We start from the raw sequence: 19,052 nt of genomic DNA on the forward strand, positions 1-19,052 counted from the left end.
ATTAAAGACTCGAATTTGTTTGTGAGAATGTTTTTGGTAGTTTTAATCCTATCTAAAGTAAATTTAAATAATACTTTGTTAAATATATTGTAAATAAAATTAAATAATCGAAGAAATGATTCCATTTTATTAGACTTGAAGTAGCTTAATTAACCTAAAACCATGCTACATTTTATCCTCCCTCAACATTAAGGATTTTATTCCCAGCCTAAATTGATGATATCTTTAACCTTGCAAGTCAATCAATACAGCCATAAAAAAAATATAGAAAGATCAATATAACTTGATGATATTTATAAACCTGCAAGTTATACGATTATGCACCAATATAATATATACTCGTATATCATTTTTATTCCGTCAGTTATAGCGCAAATTAATTTTGTTTGTTCAACGTCTATTAGACGTTTGCCTATTTCCTAATAGATGCTTGAAAAATGAATAAAACATTTGTAAGCATGCAAATTCATGCAGAAAAAAAAAAATAAAACAAATCAATTATGCACATATACATGTTTTCAATTGAAAACAGTTGATTGAGTAACACGCACTTTGTGTAGAAATGTCCCATTGGGTGACTTAAAGACTTTACAGAATATTCAGTCCAAGACACCTAGAAGTGTTTACCCGCTCAGTATCAAACTTCTTCACAAGGTGAGTATTACTCAAAACGTTTTGTAGAAAAACAAATCTGTCTTATGGCTTGATGCTAATTAAAATGTCAACAGAAATCATTAAAATAAATCAATAATAATAATATTTTATAGTATAATAATAGAGACATGCCCTGGTTCAATGAGTCCCGTATTGTGTTTGTATGGAACACAGAGGTCGGTCGGTACAAACCAAGAGTGGGTGAAGGCTGCAGCTACAGCTGCACTGGCTGCAGCGGCCGCGGTTCCTTGTGGTTGTCGAACCAAGCCGGAAGTGTAGTCCATAGCGACCGCTTGGTACGGCAGCATGATTGCACCAATTCAGTGCCACCCGGATATCAAGAAGAATAACTAAACTATCTTTGGTCTTTGTTTTTGTCGAAAAAACGCGACGAGGTGGCGTTTTAGTTTACTATCACATGATAACAGTTATCACAACACACACTGATAATGGGCCCGATTATTGTCTAAATAACTGTGGAAGCTCTTTTCCGTGACTGCTGCTTTCCACTCCTTCTTCTTCTACTGCGGCAGGTTCACTTTTTGGAATGTGGTAGAAGACGAGAGGAAGAGAGGGGTATTTGTAGTGGGTGGCGGTCTCAAGGGGGTTCGCTACTTGCACGGCTACGTCCTTCACTACGTGCCCGGCCCGATCTGGCGGTGAAAAAACCGAAACGCTCTCCCAGACCCAGGAGGGCGTGCTCGGCCGCTGTCGATATTAACCGGTAATATCCGCCAACCACGCCTACTATTTTCTCCCACCTCAGTGCCCACCCGTCCACTTGCTCCCCCTCAAAATGGCCTCCGTGACTCTGAGTGTAGATGCGGCTAGCCTGGTACGTGCTTTGCGACTCTACTACCACCGCCAACGCCGTCTCTTTCTCACATTTAATGTAGCCAGCAGTCTCTCTCTGTGTGAAGACCAAGGTCGCCCCCGGTAGATAGCGCCCTTACCAAAACAAACCGTTTTTCTTTCCTTAAAGGCCTGTCCAACAAGGCATACCTTCCTCATAGACAGAGTTTCCTTTCAACCCGGGATTTTGCTAATCTCAATAAATTCCCACAGGAAACAATTTCTCGACGAATTTCTTTCTTATATTACTTTTTAGTAAATTGAGCACCTCTCAGAGTAACTGTTAATACAAGGTCTTTGCAAAAAAACGACTCTTGGTTTACACAATCCTGACCGTAACCCGTTACTTCTCTAATTACAAACAATTTCTAAACTATCACACAGTTTTGCCCAGTTCAAAGGTTACGCAGGTATTGAATTAATGAAATTACAGACATCATAGATAACAGAGCAACATTTCAACGGGTTGATCTTCTAGTGAAAACCCCAATAGTTTAAACTTCAACAGCGCGGAAGATTGGCAAATTAAACAGTCGGCTGCTACATGAGAAGATTCATCAAAAACATAAATAAAAAAGAAAAGTATGGTAGATAATAATAATAGTAATAATAATAATAATAATAACGATAATAATAATATTAACAATAATAATAACAACCACAATAACAATCCCGCTCCTTTGACAAAATAAAAACGCAATCAACATTTGCCGATCGAGAGCTAACTGTGATATTTTCACTATGGGTTACGGGAGCTCTCTTCACTATTTGCAGTGATAAAAAGTAGAAAATTTAGAAAATGAAATGATAAATGGCCCTCGTTACAGCCTGCAAAGAAATACTAGTTTCATTTAAAAAGAAACTCAGGAATTGTGGACTGAATAACAATGTAAGATAATTTAAAATAGATATTTAAAAGTATTCATCTCAAATCAACAATAATTGTAAATCATAGAAATTATTTTAAACTAAAAATTCAGTAAATGTGCTTGACCCAAAGATGTAATGTGTTTGTTATGGGTGTGTAAAGTTCATCGTCGTTACGATTTTAAAGTGATACAGGAATATGGCTAAATGAGGTAAAACACAGCAAAACTAGTTTACAATAATTCGATGTGACTCCAATTCGTAATGTTCTATAAATTTCCAGGGCTTAAGTCCATTTAATTTGTTTATTAATTACATTATCTATAAGGTACACGCCTAACATAAAAGACACAAACTAGACTTCTAAGCTACAAGCCTTCCGCTCTCCAGTCACTCAAACAAAGGTTATATTCAGAAATTCAGAAACAAATTAAGGGGAGTTTAGATGCTTGACCCGCCACACTTTGGTGAATTGCAGGTTTAGAAGGTTCAGTTCCTGTCTTGGATTCCATTTTATTCAAGTATTAAAATTTAACATTAATCCATATTAGTTCCAAATTACTAATCAAACACTCAATTAGCACAATTTATGATAAAATATTAGTACATTTAAATGACTTAAAAAAACACATTATGGTTCATTCATGGCTGTCGATAAAAGCAACGAAAGACTACGTAACAAAATGAAAACAGTAAGAAAACTTAGGAACAGCATATTGAAGTAGATATACAGATCTGTTTATTAATTAGTAAAGCTGTAATTATAATCTAAAAATTGTCGAAAAAATATTTAAAAAAGAATTAAGAAATGAAATTAAGGGTCAAAATATATAAATTAGATGCTGATAAAACTTAGAAAACAAACAGTACTGCTAGAATCGATTATTTCGAAAGAAAAGTGAGAAAAAGCATAGTATGATAAAATAATTTAGAAATTTGAGAAATTGGAACAAACTGGCAGAATATCGAAGTATGAAGACCAGAATATCGGATTTCTTAGATGAGTTCAAGCTACAGATGTACACGGATAAGACCTCCGTTTGTGGAGTTTATTAATCTAAGAAAAAAATGAAAATGCATATTAGGAAACAAAAACTATGGAAAATTAATGGAGAGAAATATTGCAATCTAATATTTTCTTAGTTACTTAGAAGAAGAAATGTGTGCCACAATATTTAGTGGCATTACAAGTGGGCTTTTGATTTTATTTCTTTGGTTTTCGACACAGAACTAAGATCTTAAAGGCAGATCGCCAGCCAGCTTAGGCCATATCTCCACTTAAATTTTAGTGATGTCAGTTATTTCTCAGATACTAGTAAGTAAAGTAGTAATCGCCTATTTTTTCAGGCGGGGCTTAAAGTCCAACTACCAATTAGGTGTCGTGGACGGAGGCGAATAGCAAACGTACTTTACTATTTACTCATTTAAGCATTAAATAAAATCCAAGACCAAGACCGGGAATCGAACCCAGTACCACAATACATATTAGCTTTACAGGTCTCGATTCTCAGACACTAATAATAATAATAATAATAATAATAATAATAATAATAATAATAGGGAAGGGATTAGCTGAGTGGTTAGCGAGCTGGACTCCCACGCGGAGGTCCCGGGTTCGAATCCAGCAGCTGACCCTTAGATTTTCTCTTCCTAGGAGCTTCTTACAGCTCACTGTCCGGTGATGGACAGTGTTGTCTGTAACGAGAGAACACTGTCCGGAGGCCGGCACTGCACTGAAAAAAGCTCCGGGCGCCAATAACCATAGATGTTGACGCGCCTTAAATCATACAAAAAAAAAAAAATAATAATAATAATAAAGTAGTCGTTCTTTAAAACATCCCCTGCAATGGTTACTTTGGTTAGGAACCTGATGGGTAACTAGAATGGATGTCCCCAGCGATTTTAGAATTTTAGCCTCTAAAAGTTAAAAGAAATTTCCAAAGAAAGTGAGTTGAACAAGTAGTTTTGATCAAATTTTACAGTAGTGCACAAATCAGTCAGTTTCTAAGCCCTTTAAAAAAATGAACTACAGAATAAGAAGTGGGCGACCCTACATCTGCATAAGATCCTTTAATTTATAAACCGTTCCTTCACATCAGATGTTTGCTTATTGTGGTAAACAATAAATGAATAACTACTTGAAGAAGAAGGGGTTAACTCCAGAGCGATATCTAAACGACGTATCTAAGTGTTTCTGCTTTCTAATTGGGTATTATATTAGGTATAAAGCCTATAATTGCTTGAGCTTCCAAACAATTAATCTTCTACCGCTTATCTAATTATCTTCTAACACTAATAGCAATTGCTTTTATCTGGACAATAATTTATTTGTCTTATGCAGCTTTAAGTCAAAATTAATCTTTTAAATTAGCTTTACTTTTACTTCTATGCATAATATCATATTTAAAAGTACTAATCTCCAAAAAATAAAATGAAAAAAATTAAATTAAATGAGAAAAATCTTTTTAAACTAAAAATTCTGTAAATGTTCTTGACCCAAAGATAAAGTGAGTGGGATATGGGCGTGTAAAGTTCATCGTCGTTACGATTTTAAACTGCTTTACAAGAATGAGGTAAACTCAGCAAAACTAGTTTAAAATAATCTGATGTGTTTCCAATTCGTTATGTTCTATAAATTTCAAGGATAGCTCAGCTAAGATTCAAACAGAAATTCGATCTCAATCTCTCATCCGGATGAATCACTTCACTAAAAATATAATTTTTCACTATGTAGAGATTTTTCTTTAAATCGGCTTTCATGTTTTTCGTTCAACCTAAATCTACAAATTTTGTTAGAAATATTATACTATAAGAATTTGATTTAGGGAGATGTGTGAACAGACAATCGCCTAATGTGTCATTTCCATGAAATGAACCATGCTATCCCCTGTTTGCGTTAAGAATGTTTAAATGAACAAATGAAATTACTAAATATGAAAAACTTCTCCGATGTACCATATTTCCGGAAGAATTTTTCCATCTTTTTGAGATTTTCTTTCTCGCAAAATCAATCTCACAGTTTTCTCTAAACTTTTTAAATGAGTTACTTACTTATTTAGGCTTCTCTCTTTTGTTTTATTTCAGTGTCATGTACAGCTTTGCGGACTGTGTAATGTTAGTTACATATTCAAGAATTTCGAAGAAAAAGCAAGTGTAGATAAGAATATTGAGAAATATATTCTTAAAAAGTCCCAAATATATTTATTTTTGAGGCATTTTTATCGTAAACGTGTCTAACGATATTCTTAAAAAACTTTTGTGCTTACTAAAAACATTACAATGTTATAATTGAACATTTTATAGAAAAAGTCACTTTAGCTTACAGTTCTGTAGCTGCCATTACAGTTAAAGTAACAGTTTGTCAGTTAACAAAGTACAAATAAAAATAACATGTTTATTATAAGTCAAAGTAAATTGTCATATTTTAGTTGTGTATTGTCAGCCATTTTTGTAATATTGTTGCGTTACAAGTAGTGGGGGGAGAACTGTTTTGATATCAAAAAAACTACTTGGGTAGAACGGGGCATTACATTGGTCACGGCTTTATAAAGGTGTTGGTCGATCAATCGGCCTGATAGGTATTGAGGAAATTGCCAAAGAATAATAGTTTGAATTGATGGTGACCAACTGTGGGAATCTTCAGTCTAGAAAGAAAACAGGCCCCTGGCCTGTAACAGCTCTCTAGAAGAAATTAGATTGGTGAATAGATGGCCGGTAGAAGACATTATACTTATTTTCTGTATTCTAGAAGATTTTTTTTTTTTTTTATCTCTCTCTAGTACGTAGTTGTTCTGTTTGAAATTATAGTTAGAAAACTAGCGTTGTACGTAGTTGTCAAAATGTTGCCAACATTCTAGAGGATATTAAACTTTACAGATTTAAGCCAAGATAAAAGCAAAGAAACTGAATGCCAACTACATTTCTTTGTCTTCCGATCCTTATCACAATCATCTTCAAACGTTTGGTTTACTCCAAATAAGTACGAACTTAGTGAGGGAATCAGAAAATTCCTTGAGAGGTATGAAGTTTGGATCACATCTTCATATTCTTATGTCATACATTTTGATAAATAGCTACAATCGTACGCCGTCACAAGTTATTGTTTTTATTCACTTTAGATAACGCTTGTGCATTCATGTGTAATGTTGTGTAGAACTAAATGGGTTGTTAAATAAGTAGTTCATGAGAATTGTAATTAGGTAATGAGGACAAATTACTGAAATTTCTTATCATTGAACAGTTAAAGGAGTTTTAAAAAATAAAAAGTTAAAATAAAATTAGGGTCTGCCATAGGAATACTTAGAGCAATACATGGATTCAACGAAGAGTTCTCGTGTACTGGTGTTTATACTTTATCCTGAACAGTATATGTGAAGAGTAAAGCATTTGTCACGTGCATCGAGAGCGGTTCCGATATTACAGTTCTCAAAACAGTGTATCGATTCTGACTTGATTTTTCACACATTTTTTTTTTAATATAAAATGAATGTAAGAGAGAAGATAGGCAATTTTATCAATGGGTGCCAATTTTGGGATCAATCGTCAACTGCGCGATGCCAAAACGAAACAAAATCGCTAAACATTTGCAATTTATTTTCTTTTTAATTGAAAAATAAGACAAATAAAAATTATAACTAAAAATTTAAGTTTTCCCAACCAAAAACTGAGACTTCTCATTGTTTGTCCCATTGTATGGGAGACTGGGTTCGAATTCCGGTTATGGATTAAAAGCAATAATCCTCTTGACGAGTTCTGTCAAGCAGTCAACCTAATTATGGTCACAAAAATCCTTATTAAGGCAACAATAAGGTTAGGGCAACAGTTATTAAAAGAAATTTTAAGCAATTTAATCATTTTGTAATTAAATAAAAATAATAATAAATAAATAAAGATAATTCATTTCAAGTAGGAGGAAAAAATCGAGAACTCAGAACAACATTTTCAATGAGATGAAGAGCATACATCAAATACATCCAACGAAAAACAACGCCAACTATTTCTGTAACCAACTATCGTGGATAGCGTGAGACCTGCGAAGGTAATATGTATTGTGGTACTGGGTACTTAGGTCTTAGGCCTTGGATTTTATTTAATGGTTAATAAAAGAAATTTACAGTAAAGCATGTTTGCTAGTCGCCTCCGTCTATCACACCTAATTGGTAGTTGGACGCTAAGCCCCGCCTGAAAAAATAGGCGATTACTTTACTGCTCGTGGATAGCACTATCATTAAACATAGTCACTTCACGAAACTGCTGTAGATTAATGTATTATTCGCTACTTTCAGCTTGTAGTAAAGGAAAGATCATTTTCACGTAAAATCTTGAAAATAAATGGAGGTTCTTTTCCATTCAGGACCTTAAATTGTGATTTCTGCAAAGATATATTAGGCTAGGGCATTTTGAAAAGGAAGTGTTGAGGCGCCAGTTAGAGAAATCGAAGAATGTAGGAGGTGCACCTTATATAGTACGAGCTATATAAACATTATTTACATGTCTCATGTCTGATATAAATAACAATTTTTAAATATTATACAATGGAAAAATAATGCTCTGTGTTCGTTGTGTGTATATTGTTAAGATTGTAGAATGTGTTGAATAACCCAGTTTACATTTAATTTCCAACAGTTTCAAAACACAGAGAAAGATAATAAGATCATGTGAGAAAGGGTGAAAGGAAATAAGCTCTTAGTTGGCTGGCAGTAAGTAATGTGTGACGCATTGAAGCGACCAGAATAGTTAGAGAAGCAAAGAAGTGGAGGATGTGTGACACTCTGATGGAACAAGGCCGATGATTCGGCGTGACCACCGTACTGGGTAGGGGACGCTAACGGGCATCTGTCCTAGCGTGGACAATAACATTCGACTGGGAAATTCCTGCACGAGCCCGTAGCTCTAGCTGGCTGGCACACACACAGACACACTCTGGTCAGCGTATAAAAAGGAAAAAGGCGTGGACACAGTGAGAAAACTGAGATGGATAGGTGGTGAAGCCGAGATGAGTTGAACGGGCTATAAGAAGAAGAAGAAGAAGAAGAAGAACTGTATGATGGACACGGGCTCCTCTACTATACTGGAACTGGACAATGTATTCTGGAGTCCATCTCCGATTTAGCCACGGTCCCGCTTGCAGACGAGCACACAGTCTTCTTTTGTGTACACACACATACATACACACGCCTTCTTACACAATGGATATTCATTTAGAAGACTTACTTCTGGGCACGTACCAATAAAGTTTCAGTGTACCTCTCAACAACCGCCACTTTGACAACTGTAATATCTCTGTTGTCGTTTAATTTCAAATGTACACACTTTGCGCTAAATAATACAAGATATCTTTCATTTCATGAAAAGAACCCATTATTACTCACCTACGTTTGTAATCAGCTAGATTGCAAAATGATGAAATATTCGTTTAGACCCAGCTAATTTGCTTTATCCAGTAAAGCTTCTGATCTACTGCTCGCATCTCTTCTTTTGAACGTTCTTTTCCAATTGGAAACAATCCAGCTGCTAAAGACCAGATTCCTTTACAAAGGTGCACAGTATTCCTCAGAATCATAGTACTGAGTTTCAGCTGTTTCCATAGCCACCCCTTGGTTACAGAATCAATTATTTTATTCCGACCAAGCTCGCATGTTTTTTATATTTCTGACCGGTTTCGGATTTCTGACAAAAAAAGTTTAGTGTGAGATAGAGACATAATTACAGTTAAATTCTCTACTCCAAACTGATGAATCAACATATGATGATGTATGAAAATGCGAAACCGGTCAAAAATACGAGTATACTACAAGGAATGAAATCAAAGTTATAAATCCAGCTCTACAAACCCAACCACATTGAGATTAAACAAGAAAGAAGCATTATTAAAACAAACAAACTCAGAAAATGCAAAATAGTCTATACTTTTTAAATTATTAAATTACAAACTAATTAATAAAAACAATAATGGAATGTACAAGAAGCAAAATTGAAAATAAAGTAATTAATAAGCAAGCACGACTTGCTGGCACTGAAATTGAAAAAGTTGGAACGCAAATACATTATTATTAATGAATAACAATCACCATCCAGAAGATTACATTAGATTTGATTCTTTATCTGTTTTGAGTGTAACGCTCAAACAAAAGAATTGCATTCTTCTACATGTATAAATGTAAACCTACGCCCAAAAAAATCAAACCAAGCAGTCATTTAGCTAGAATCGCCTTGATGTTTAACAATGCTGTAAAATAAACATTATTAGCATTAGTAATTATCACGATTAAATTTTATATTAACATTTAATGTAATATCATATCCATTATTTGCTTTGATATCGTATGTATATAAAGACAAAAAAATTAATAATGAGTGAAAACAGTTTAGTAAAACATATAATTATAATGATCATTGTGAACCAAAAAATGACATCAACTATAAAGAATAATGATGGAGAATGTTCTCACTTGTAGAACCAGAAGATTGAGATAGAGTAGTCTGTGTTAATGAATTAAATTCTATAACAAATTATAAGAAAGATTTTTTTAAATGATGAGGCAAAAGGAATACTTAAAGGTCTTTTAGCGGATTAACAATTTTGAAATGATTCCATAGATGGAAGTCTTTTTATTTAATTTTTGTTCAGAGTTCATAAATTTAAGAGTTAGCGGGAAAGAGGCCAATCTGGGCCTAGGCCTTAAAGATTTAAGAAGTCTTTTGTTGATTAGACTATTAGAGGGCCGCTGTAGCGATTAGACAAGATAAATTTATCTGTTGGCAAGAGATCTGTTCTCTATTCATATTGTGTTAACTACGATCACTTCTATTACCACAGGGTCAGAAAGTTAGTTCCGTTATTACTAAAGGATCCTATTTATATGTATACAAAGACTAGAAGAACATTACTCATTTTTTTTCTGGATATATGGAAAAGCGAATTATCCATTTTTATCCAGACTTTGGTTCCCCTTTTTTCCTTTGCAAAGGATTATAGACGATAAATGACAAATGGTCTATCAAAATCCACCTCCAGAACCTGTATTTGGGCGGTAGTTTGCTGAGGGGAGGGTTACAACAAGTAAAATGGTAAAGCTACGCGACAAGGGATCAGGGTTGTAGAAGAAAGAACAGTAGTGGAAAGCCTACTTTGTGACGTCACTTATGACGTCATAACTCAACGAGCCAACTCTTAGTGGATTGGTGAGAGGGGTGGGGGAGAAGTCGTTTGGCCGCAAATCTGCACGGTTATAGTGACGGATGGTCGCGGCTCAACAGGGATGATCGTTGCCGTATCCAATCCTACAGACTTCGTATATTGCTATCATTTTTAGGGGGGGCTAACAACTCTGGTCTCGTTAAATCTACTAAAATTAGTGAGCATAGGCTTAACAGACAAAGATGATGCTGTTTTCCTCTTCCTGACGTCATTTTATTGACAAGTAATGTTTTTTTAAATATTACAGAGTAGAATTCTTAATTACTATCAGATAGTGCTCATTTTATGAATTACCATTGTTTATTTTTTTGTCCTTAAACTTTATTTCAAGAATCGCCAGATTTTTAAGCAATTTTAGCAACTTATTGCCTGTCATGCTAATAAGGTGAACAATTAAAATCTTCAGGCAAATACGTACTTTAGAGTTCTCTATAAAGATAAATGGAGACATTCATAACCATCCGCGGCCCCAAATTGGTTTTTTATCGCTGCAGACAACAAAAATTGGCGCTGCTTTTTTTCACAACTTAAAAGTTTGAAATGAAAAAGATCAGAACGCGGAACTTGCAGCCCAAATTAACATCAGACACATACCAACATCAATCAGGCATAGCAAATAGTGAAACCTTCCTTAGACACATTAACATTAACATTTAGTCGACCTTAGGAACCTCTTAATAAATTAATGGGCTAAGTCAATTGAAACTACCTTCTACAGACTTCTCGTCATTTAACATATATCAAATGTTTGATGACGTAAGAAGGCAGATCATTCGGGAGAGCTCATAAGATTGTAAGAGAATAAAATTTGAATATTTCAGAGTAGTATTGAGCTTAAAGTTGGAAGCGCCACTGTTCCTAAAGAATTAACCAACACAAAATTTAACCGGAAATAACACACGCAGTATCCATCTGAGGTAAGTATTATCCCTTCTAAACATAGCACTGACGAATTACTTACTTACTTATTCTCTTCCTCTTCTACCTTGCAGTGTAGAGGAACTGACGAATTAATAACCCAAATATATGCAGTTGTTACCATAAATATTGAATAAGACAATAAATTCCTTATTTTTAATGTCTCAGACTTTCCTTAGCGCAGCTGTTAATAATGAAAATTTCAGCATAAAATTCTGTGGAATTATTTTTCAGTCATTTACAACAGTTGCAGCTACAGTTACTGTAACAGTTACTGTAAATCGTACCATTTGTTTTAGATTTAGTCAATAGTCAAAAAGTGTATTTTTATTTGTATGGATTGTATTATTTTCTGATATAATAAACACATTATTATTATTATGAATGGGATTGAAAAAATAACTGCCATTTCAGTCTGGTAAAATTTATTTTGCCGAGCTTTCGACCTAGGGACTAGAGGTCATCTTCAGGGCTAGTTTAAAAAGTAAAAAGCATGAATAAGTTCATGGACAGACAAGACAGAAGACACACCAACCCTGAAATGTAATAGTATTACTTTGTTATAAAAACCATATTATTATTATTATTATTATTATTATTATTATTATTATTATTATTATTATTATTATTATTATTATTATTATTATTATTTAGTTCGGCGTGGATTTCAATCTCAAGTCCATTCAGTCCTTCTTTTTTAAAGATCGCTTGAAATGGGATGTTCAAAACTGTATTTGGGTAGGATGTTAAAGTTGTGGCTTACACTGGACCGTTTAGGTAGATTTAGATGTGGTTGAAAGGAATTTAGGTACAGGATCTTAAACCTAAAAAAAGGGCGACTAACTGAATGAACTTAGACTTTTCTTCTCAAGCTTAGAGTCCAGGTTATTCGGTATATCTTACATGGTTCAAATCCAAGTCTGAATTTTTTTTTTTCCAGGACTGAGCGCTCCATTATCTCTCTACGAGCGGCCAGTCTAGTGGGGCTAAAAATTACTTTGGATAGTGAAGGACCATTCTCGCAGACGTACTCTAAAAGTAATAACAAATACTTGATTCTGAAAAAAAAGATAAAGTTTAGAGGTAGAGAAGTCTGTAGAACCAAAGAGCTACATATAATCCCTCCTTTGGCCTTATTATTATTTTTATTACTCGGAAGTGGTAAAGATGAAGTTAAAAATAAATAAAAAAAATATTCCCGCGTGGTATGTGGCTGGAATACGATGGGGCGTGAGCAGTTAATAGACGCTGTAGCTTGTCAACACGATACGCTACTTCTACCGTACGCGCCCTCCACATATACAGCACGAGTAAAAACCATATTCAATCCCTCATTTTTATTTTATTTTATTGACTACTGTTTCCGCTATAAACTCGCATGTTAGGATTTAGAATGGGAAGCCGCAGGCTGACAAACAGCCAGAGGGGAAACAGTGGCACAGGAAGTCAGTGGGAAGGTAAAGGAATAAAACAAAGCGGTTCGTATCGCCTTTTTGATAACCATACTGCCCTAAGAATTTATATGATGTTTTTAAATTTATGGGATGGCATATTTTATGGGAAAGTTATTAGAGATTTGTTTTGGAATAACAAATATTTGAGTTGGAATAAATTTACAAATTTTGGTTTTACGCAAAATGGTAGCTTTCTCTTTTTGCTCTAATTCATTTTATTTAGTATAATTTAAGGGATGTATCTCTTGATTTATACAGTGGTCGAAACTTCGGGAGGTGATTCAGCAGCTCAAATGCAACAAAAAATATTCTCTTCACTTTGGCCCGATTCTCAATACTGTCCAAGATATTTGCATTTTTAACTTTTCCGTCGATATTCGCGTTTTTCACCATAAAAACGGCCGTAACTTTTCTATCCTTTATCCTACAACAAATCTGCTTGTTCCAAACGAAAGAGCATTAAATTTCCTATGAATTTGCTCAATACCGAGCCTCAAAACGTTTATTATACTTTATTTTTTACTTCCGTTTTATTAAATAATAATTGTTAAAAACTAAAATGGTTACTTTTCTTTTTGTTCCTTCTCCAAAAATTGACATTAGTAGTGAAAAGTCGGTTACGCAAAATCCCAGTTTTCTGCATTTACACCCCTCTGTTCGGGGTAGGGTTTTATTAAAAACCAAAAAAAAATCCATATGGTCTTGAAGCTCAATAAATGCGCAACTTTTTCTGAAATTATGCGACTCCTTGACTCATTAATCATTGAAAAAATGCAGTAAAAAAAATTTTTAACAAAAATCATCGAGAACGAATTTTTTACACATTTCAGTAAAAATTTCATGGTTTATAAGAAACGTTTTGAGACTGTGGGTTAAGCATATTTATAGAAAATTTAATGCTCTTTCGTTTGGAATAAGCAGATTTGTTGTAGGATAAAGCATAGAAAAGTTACGGCCGTTTTTATGGTGGAAAACGCGAATATCGACGAAAAAGTTAAAAATGCAAATATCTTGGACACTATTGAGAATCGGGCCAAAGTGAAGAGAATATTTTTTGTTACATTTGAGCTGCTGAATCACCTCCAGAAGTTTCGACCTCTCCTCCGCATACACCCTGTATATCGAGGAATTTACATGTCTAGCTGGCTCAAAATTGTGAATCAACATGTCTAGCTGATTCAGTGCAAACCTAATGTTATATATTTTTTAAATTAAGTATTAAAAAGTCCCCTTTTTGAAAATAATAACTTAACTTTAGAGCTCTAGCTTAGACATATGAATTTCCCAGTAATTGTGGTTCTTTCTACAGCCCAAATTCTTAAAGGTATATATATATATATATATATATACATGGCCAGCAAATTGACGATAGTGGGTATATTACGGTCAGACAATGTGAGGCCTGATGAAGCGTTTAACAGGTCCGCACTCACTCGTGCTCCAATCAGCCGTGAGTTGTGATTCAAATAGCCCCAGATTAGGGAGCACCATTCAGCTCTCTCTTATATAGACACCCTACTACAGTAATATTGCTGGACTCTCTCTTTATAAGAGTGTCTGTGAATTCTATATAGTACAGTGTGAGTACGATTCTCGGGTACAAATATAGAGCTCCATCTAGCCAATCACCTCCACCACTTGCCCTTCAATGCTACACACTGTAAACTCGCCACCCTATATTACTAGATAGCCCCTTGATTAGCCACTATTTACTCACCACTGATTCCACACAATCTAGTGTGTGTGTGTGTGTCTGTGTGTGTGTCCCACCCCTAAAATGTGTAAGTTCATTCTCTCACTCTCTTTCTCTCTTTTACCCCCTCTCTTTTTTTGCTGAGCTACTACGAACACATACTCCGAACAAGAACATGGTATTTGTGAATTTCTCTTTTAAGAGAATAAAACTGTATATTTTGAATTAGTTTTTGTTGGAAATGGACCTTAAAAATTCATTATTATAATCATCTCAAATATTTCCACACTAATGTGTGCCTTTCTCAGTGGCTACGTTATGATAGAAAGGATTATTCGTGGAGGTTATTCTCTGATGTGTTTATAAATCAGGTGACTTCATTGGTGGCTTGATATTAACAATAACATTATCTCTTCTTTTTAATACATAAGACAGCAAACGTATATTTTGCTAAAATAGTACTGTAGAGTGACGCCTATCAGGAAAAATCTCCTAAATAAAAATTGTAACATAGATCAAAATGTTTACCATGAAAGTGCTATTTGAAGTTAGGATGTTAATTCAATTGTTTGGAGATATGGTGCCGATAAATAACGGATCGTAAAGAATAGAGGGAAGCAAGCATTTCAGAGGATTGGGTGCCAAAGATGAGGGAGAGTTAATCCTGAGCACAACCTGGTCAAATAACGAGATGTTAGTCTAAGTGATAAACATTAGAACCAAATATTTAGTTCATACAATGATCATAACTTGGTCTTGTTGCAGCCAGCTAGAAGAAATGCTAGGCTACCCTTGCAGAGTAGTATTATACTCTACATTACACGGTCATCACGGAAGTTAAAGCACGTTTGTCACGAACTACATTTTATTTCATTTTTTTCAAGATCCGTTAATATGTTTATAACAGAGCATAACCTTTTTCTTATCTTCTACTGTTCTAACCCTCTCCATTCATCCATTGTCTACTCCAAATGTTTTTTTTTTTTCTTTCTATGTTTCAGATTGCTAGAAGAACAGAAGAAGAGTGTATATGTTATATAGCGCACTGTAGACGTTCTGGAACCAGTCTCCGGTGAAATTGATTCGTGGGAGGCGCTCGGATGTAGCAGAGAGGAGGAATGTAACTGACTGTCCTCACTGTTGTGTGAAATAACTTGAAAATTTTCTTCTCTCTGATCCATTCATCCGGAACTCAGGGTAGAAATCAGTAACTGGCAGTTTGGTCTACTTGAAGGAATATATTTACGCGGGTGTATGTGTTGTGCGTGGCTTGTGCAGAACTTGCTGCCAGCGTTGCAAATAATTGATTACTAGTTTGCAAATAAATATTTGAAAGAAATATAATATTTTCCTCACATTCATAAGCACACTAGTTGGACGTGTTTCGGCTTTGCATGCAAATTAAAATGATCATGAAGAATCGCTAATCTGATTTCAGATTTGATTCTATAATTATATAGAATTTTGAATTTTTCTTCTATTAAAAGAGAAATGGCGAATATACGAGGTGTGTTCAAAAAGTAACGGGAATTTTCGTTTTTTGAAAAAAATATTTATTTATTCATCTACATTAATATTGTCGCCTTCAAAGTAGTCCCCTTCGCATACAATACACTTGTGCCAGCGCTTTTTCCAATCCTCGAAACACTTCTGAAACTCGATCTTTGTGATAGCTTTCAGCTCTTTCAGCGATTCGCTTTTAATGTCATCTATGCTTGTAAAACGACGGCCTTTTAATGTTCTCTTTATGTTTGGAAATAGAAAAAAGTCACATGGAGCCATGTCTGGCGAATATGGAGGCTGGGGCATCGTTAAAGTTTTGTTTTTGGCCAAAAATTCACGAACAAGCAATGAAGTGTGAGCAGGTGCATTATCGTGGTGCAAAATCCATGAATTGTTTTGCCACAAATCCGGGCGTTTTTTTCGGATTGCTTCATGCAAACGGCGTTGAACTTGTAGGTAGTACTCCTTATTGATTGTTTGACCTTGTGGCAAGAATTCATCATGCACTATGCCATTAAAATCGAAGAACACAGTGAGCATAACCTTGTCGAGCCTTTTTCGGTCTTGGCGATCCAGAATGCCTCCACTGGGACGATTGAGCCTTAGTTTCGACATCATATCCGTAAACCCATGTTTCGTCACCTGTTATAACACGTTTCAGTAGATCCGCATCGTTGTCGACTTCATTGAGTGACTCTTGAGCAACTTCCATTCTCCGCTGTTTTTGTTCAATTTTGGAATTCAACAATTTTGGAACAAATTTTGCTGCCACACGTTTCATACCCAAAACATCCGAAAAAATTTCATGGCATGAGCCAATTGATATGGCAACATCATCAGCGACTTCTCTGATTGTGATTCGGCGATCGTTCATAACCATTTCTTTCACTTTTTTCACGTTTTCATCGGTTGTTGATGTGCTTGGACGTCCAGGTCGTTCGTCATCTTCAACGTTTTCGCGGCCATCTTGGAAACGCTTATACCACTCGTAAATCCTTGTTTTACTCATAGCAGACTCACCATATGCCTTTATTAACATTTCACACACTTTATTTCATTTTTTACGCAAAATTTAATACAAATTCTTTGATCCATTTTTTTTAACAAACAAAAATCGCCAAGCTCGAAAAACACGTCTAACCTTAACGGCTGCCACTTAAGAAGTAAACAATGAATATTACTGAAAATTTTATCGTACTTCAGGGGCATGTGTACCAACATAATAAAAAAAAAAAAAATTACAATCAGACTCTCCAAACCCGCGAAATTTAAAAATTCCCGTTACTTTTTGAACACACCTCGTATACCCACGATTTTATTTTATTCCTCAAGTTTCTGACTTATTAACTTTTAACTTCGAATTTTTGAAAAATACTTAATCCATATTTACATTAGAGTTGCAAAGAAATCCAAACCAACAAGAAATACCATCCCCAAAGAGACAATTCTGAATAAAAGGATTGTGCGAAAAAGAAAACGCTCACCTTTCCCAAGTTCCGATGAAGAGGACGAAACAGGAATCGAATTTGAAGAGGGAAGTGATGCCATTTTAGAAATCGATGAAACTGAATGTACAGGATATGGGGAAAGCTACAACAAGACCAGGAAAAAAAAAGATTGGTTGGAATGCATAATTTGCGGGAAGTGGTTCCACGAAAATTGCTCTTCTTTTGCATAGACCTGCAAAAATTGTGGTAAAAGCGCATTTAAAAAGAAGAATAATAAGTAAATATTAAGTAGCCATTCATTTTTTTCTGTTATTATTACGTTTTACTGGTGCAATTTCATTTACAATATGTGGCCATCTCTCCCAAGTTGCACTGGCCACCTCACCCAACCCAGTGGGGATAGATGGCCAACTGCTATTTTTTTTTTTTGTAAGAATAAAAAAATGTTTCCCTCAGCATTTTTTCTGAAATTTTTTCCTTATCTTATGTTTGTGAGAGTATGAGGTTACAAAAAATAATCATAAAGTAAGCCTAGCCTTACCAAAGATTTGCAGGCACCCTCCAAAAAAAAAAATGGTGGCCATCTCACCCTACTTTACCCTATATCATTTTTAGTACTGTATAATTTGAAATTACATTTTAGAGAGAGATCAACTACAACCTAATCCCCAGAAATGTTCAGAAATACAGGTAGTTCGGAGGAATTCGTTGGACAAGTTGGTATGGAAAGTTACAATACCAATTCAGAGAAGTACTAATTCCTCTTGAGGAATTTGCTTAAAACTTGCGAGTATGGCGTTCGCATAAATAATGATTTTTAAGTGCAAAGAGCGGTACATATTGCCGAAATGGAACGTTAGAGGAAAGCGTACCCCATCTTCCTCTCACAGGACAGCCCTTAATCGAAATTTAAGAAAATGTATTGCAAACAATAAAGGAAATCTTTCTTAAGCATTTCCGAGTAATCGATTTTCCTGAAACTCAACGTTCCCGCCGATCATTTTAATTTTTCTTTGGATTTTACAATTCACATGTAACTATTCACTTGTTCGCAAAATTTTAAAAGGAACACTCAATGTTGTTGGAAGCTGGAAGGATATGTTTGTTCAAAATTACAGTGAAACTGTTACTAGTATTGAAGCTATCTGAATTTTATTAAATTTATATTTTTGTTATTAAAACTTGGACAATTATTTTAATAGAAACTTTTGGTTGGTTTTCTTGTTGGTTACCGTTGATTTCCTTAAATAGCATTATCATCAATTTTTTTTTTATAAACTATTCCTTCCGAAATGTTTTAGTTGAACCATATTTTAGGTTGAAATGATGTACGTGAGAGATTTACTAGATCAATGTAAAAGGAAAGAAAATGGAAAAAATAAAAAATAAAACGAATCCCCCCCCTTCGTTGAATAACTTCAACATTTTTGGGGTTATCTACTTTTATCTGTTTAAACCGCAGT

At 34.7% G+C, this 19,052-nt stretch overlaps 1 protein-coding gene across 4 annotated transcripts in view; it reads right to left on the bottom strand.

Annotated features, from left to right (window-relative positions):
- The window catches only part of trh (PAS domain-containing protein trachealess), a 350,233-nt gene that overhangs the window by 85,898 nt on the left and 245,283 nt on the right, over positions 1–19,052 (bottom strand). The window contains exon 1 of one of the 4 annotated variants that reach the window (XM_074129102.1): positions 847–1,323. The exons of 2 other annotated variants lie outside the window; for them this stretch is intronic. In XM_074129102.1, coding sequence (XP_073985203.1) covers positions 847–962 — 116 coding nt within the window. In that variant the 5' untranslated portion in view covers positions 963–1,323. Of the gene's footprint in view, positions 1–786; positions 1,324–19,052 lie in introns of those variants that run through there. One more of the 4 variants, XM_074129089.1, reaches the window with a different exon arrangement.

The sequence above is a fragment of the Rhodnius prolixus genome, unplaced genomic scaffold (genome assembly GCF_049639745.1).
Source record: "Rhodnius prolixus isolate KJV_2025 unplaced genomic scaffold, Rpr scaffold_1, whole genome shotgun sequence".
Lineage (NCBI taxonomy): Eukaryota > Metazoa > Arthropoda > Insecta > Hemiptera > Reduviidae > Rhodnius > Rhodnius prolixus.